Below are 2,440 nucleotides of genomic sequence, written 5' to 3' on the forward strand. Positions count from 1 at the left end.
GCTTCTCACATTTTTACCATTTCTTTCCTTTCCATTTTATGTTTTCTTCTTCCTTTAATTGTTCTTGGTTTTCTATGGTTTGTGTGCTTTCCATATCCTTTTTGTTTTGAAGCAATCCATCATCTTTTTCTATTGAGCTTTGTGAAAGGAACCTTCACATCTAGAGAGCATCTTATCTTAATGTCCAGTGGGGATTTCACTTAGCTTTCTTAATCAACTCACACCATATTCAATAATCTTAAAAAGGAACAAGATAATCCTTCATCATTATGGGTTGTTGTGTCATAGCTGGAAAGAAATGTTGTGTGGTGTATGATTCTGGAGCGACACACTCATTTGTGTCAGAATCTTATGTGAAAAAGTTGGGTTTGTTGGTGTGTAAGCTGCAGTTCGATCTTGTGGTATCTACTCTAGAATCGGGTTTTGTCAGGACATCGTCCTTGTGTGCTAAGTGTCCAATGGAGGTAGAGGGGTGGATATTCAAAGTAAATCTGATATGCCTACCTCTACAAGATTTGGAGGTGGTCTTGGGGATAGATTGGCTCTCTACCAATCGCGTTCTTATTGATTGTCGAGAGAAAAGGTTGTTGTTCTCTAACTCAGATGAGCTTGAGTTGTTGTCTTCTCAAGGGTTACGAAGGAGATCCAAGGTAGCACGTAGTGCTTTATCATCTTCACGTATCTAGAAGTTGAGAAAGAGGAAAGGATAACAGTTATACTAATGGTGCACGAGTTTGACAAGGTGTTTCTGGAGGAAGTACCAGGGTTGCCTCTAAGGAGGGAAGTTGAGTTCTCTATCGATTTGGTACCAAGGGTTGGTCCAGTATCGATGGCTCATTACCGTATGGCTTTGGCGGAGTTGGTAGAACTCAAGAAATAGATAGAGGAGATGTTTGGGAAACAATTTATATGACCTAGTACGTCGCTATGGGGAGCACTAGTGTTGTTAGTAAAGAAGAAGGATGGGAGCTCACCCTTGTGTGTGGACTACAGGCAGTTGAACAAGATGACTATCAAGAATAAGTACCCCCTTCCGAGGATAGATGATATGATGGATCAGTTGCATGGGGCATCGGTGTTTTCCAAGATTGATTTTCGGTCGGGATATCACCAGATCTTGGTGAAGTCGGAAGACGTCCAGAAGACAACCTTTAGATCCAGATATGGGCACTACGAGTACGTGGTTATGCCTTTTGGTGTGACCAATGCTCCAGTTGTATTTATGGACTACATGAGCAGGATCTTCAAGCCATTCTTAGATAAGTGGTCTTCATAGACGGCATACTTATCTATTCTAGGACTTGGGAGGAACACACCGAGCACCTGAGGATAGTTCTTGGTATTCTGAGGGAGAAGTAGTTGTATGCTAAGTTGTCAAAGTGTGAATTCTGAATGGAGGAAGTACAATACTTGGGGCATGTGATATTTGCACAAGGCATTGTTGTGGATCCAACAAAAGTGGAAGTAGTGATAAAATGGGAAAGTCCCAAGTCAGTAACAGAAATCAGAAGCTTTGTGGGTCTAGTTGGCTACTACAGGAGATTCATAGAGGGATTCTCCAAAATAATGATGCCTCTGACACAACTTAACAGAAAAGGATAAACCTTTTGGTTGGACTAATAAGTGTGAGGAAAGCTTTCAAGAGCTTAAGCAAAGGTTGACGAGTGCTCCAATGTTGGTTATCCCTGATGTTAGTAAACCCTTTGAGGTTTACTATGATGCCTCTCATCAGGGTCTCAGCTATGTGTTGATGCAAGAGAAGAAGGCGGTGGCGTATGCTTCGAGGTAACTTAAGGTGCATGAGAAGAACTACCCCACTCATGACCTGAAGTTGGCAGTAGTAGTGTTTTCCTTGAAGATCTGGAGGCATTATCTCTATAGTGCCCAGTTTCACGTGTTCAGTTATCACAAGAGCCTCAATTATCTGTTTGATCAGAAGGAGCTAAACATGAGGCCGAGAAGGTGGATAAAGTTCTTGAAGGATTATGCTTTCAAACTTCTATACCATCCGGGAAAGACAAATGTGGTGGCAGATGCCTTGAGTAGGAAGACGGTGCATGCGGCACACCTTATGATCAAGGAGTTGGAGTTGCTAGAGAGGTTTAGAGATATGAAGCTATGAGTTGAGTTGGGACCTGAGTGCATTAGGTGTAGTACCCTGACTATATCTAGTGACTTTTTGAGCTTAGTTAAGGAAAAGAAATTGATGGATGTTAGTTTGAAAGGAGTAAGAGAGTTGCTTGGATCAGATGAAGCAAAAGAGTTAGCCTTGGGTAGTGATGGTGTATTGAGATTTAGAGGCAAGGTGTGTGTACCTAAAGATGTTGAGGTGAGAAGGTTGATCCTTGAGGAAGGACACAAGAGCCATCTTAGCTTGCATCCTAGAATGACTAAGATGTACCAAGATCTCAAAGAGACCTTTTGGTGGCAGGGCATGAAG

General features: G+C 42.0%; 1 protein-coding gene across 1 annotated transcript; it reads left to right on the forward strand.

Moving 5' to 3' along the window:
- The first annotated feature begins 269 nt into the window (after nucleotides 1-269).
- LOC114180568 (uncharacterized) lies at nucleotides 270-686 on the forward strand. The gene has a single exon (XM_028066876.2). It carries the CDS (start codon nucleotides 270-272, stop codon nucleotides 684-686), a length of 417 nt encoding a protein of 138 aa, XP_027922677.2.
- The last annotated feature ends 1,754 nt before the right edge of the window (nucleotides 687-2,440 follow it).

The sequence above is a fragment of the Vigna unguiculata genome, chromosome 4 (genome assembly GCF_037176805.1).
Source record: "Vigna unguiculata cultivar grain cowpea cultivar isolate G323 ecotype 2 chromosome 4, ASM3717680v1, whole genome shotgun sequence".
In the NCBI taxonomy this organism is placed as follows: Eukaryota; Viridiplantae; Streptophyta; class Magnoliopsida; order Fabales; family Fabaceae; genus Vigna; species Vigna unguiculata.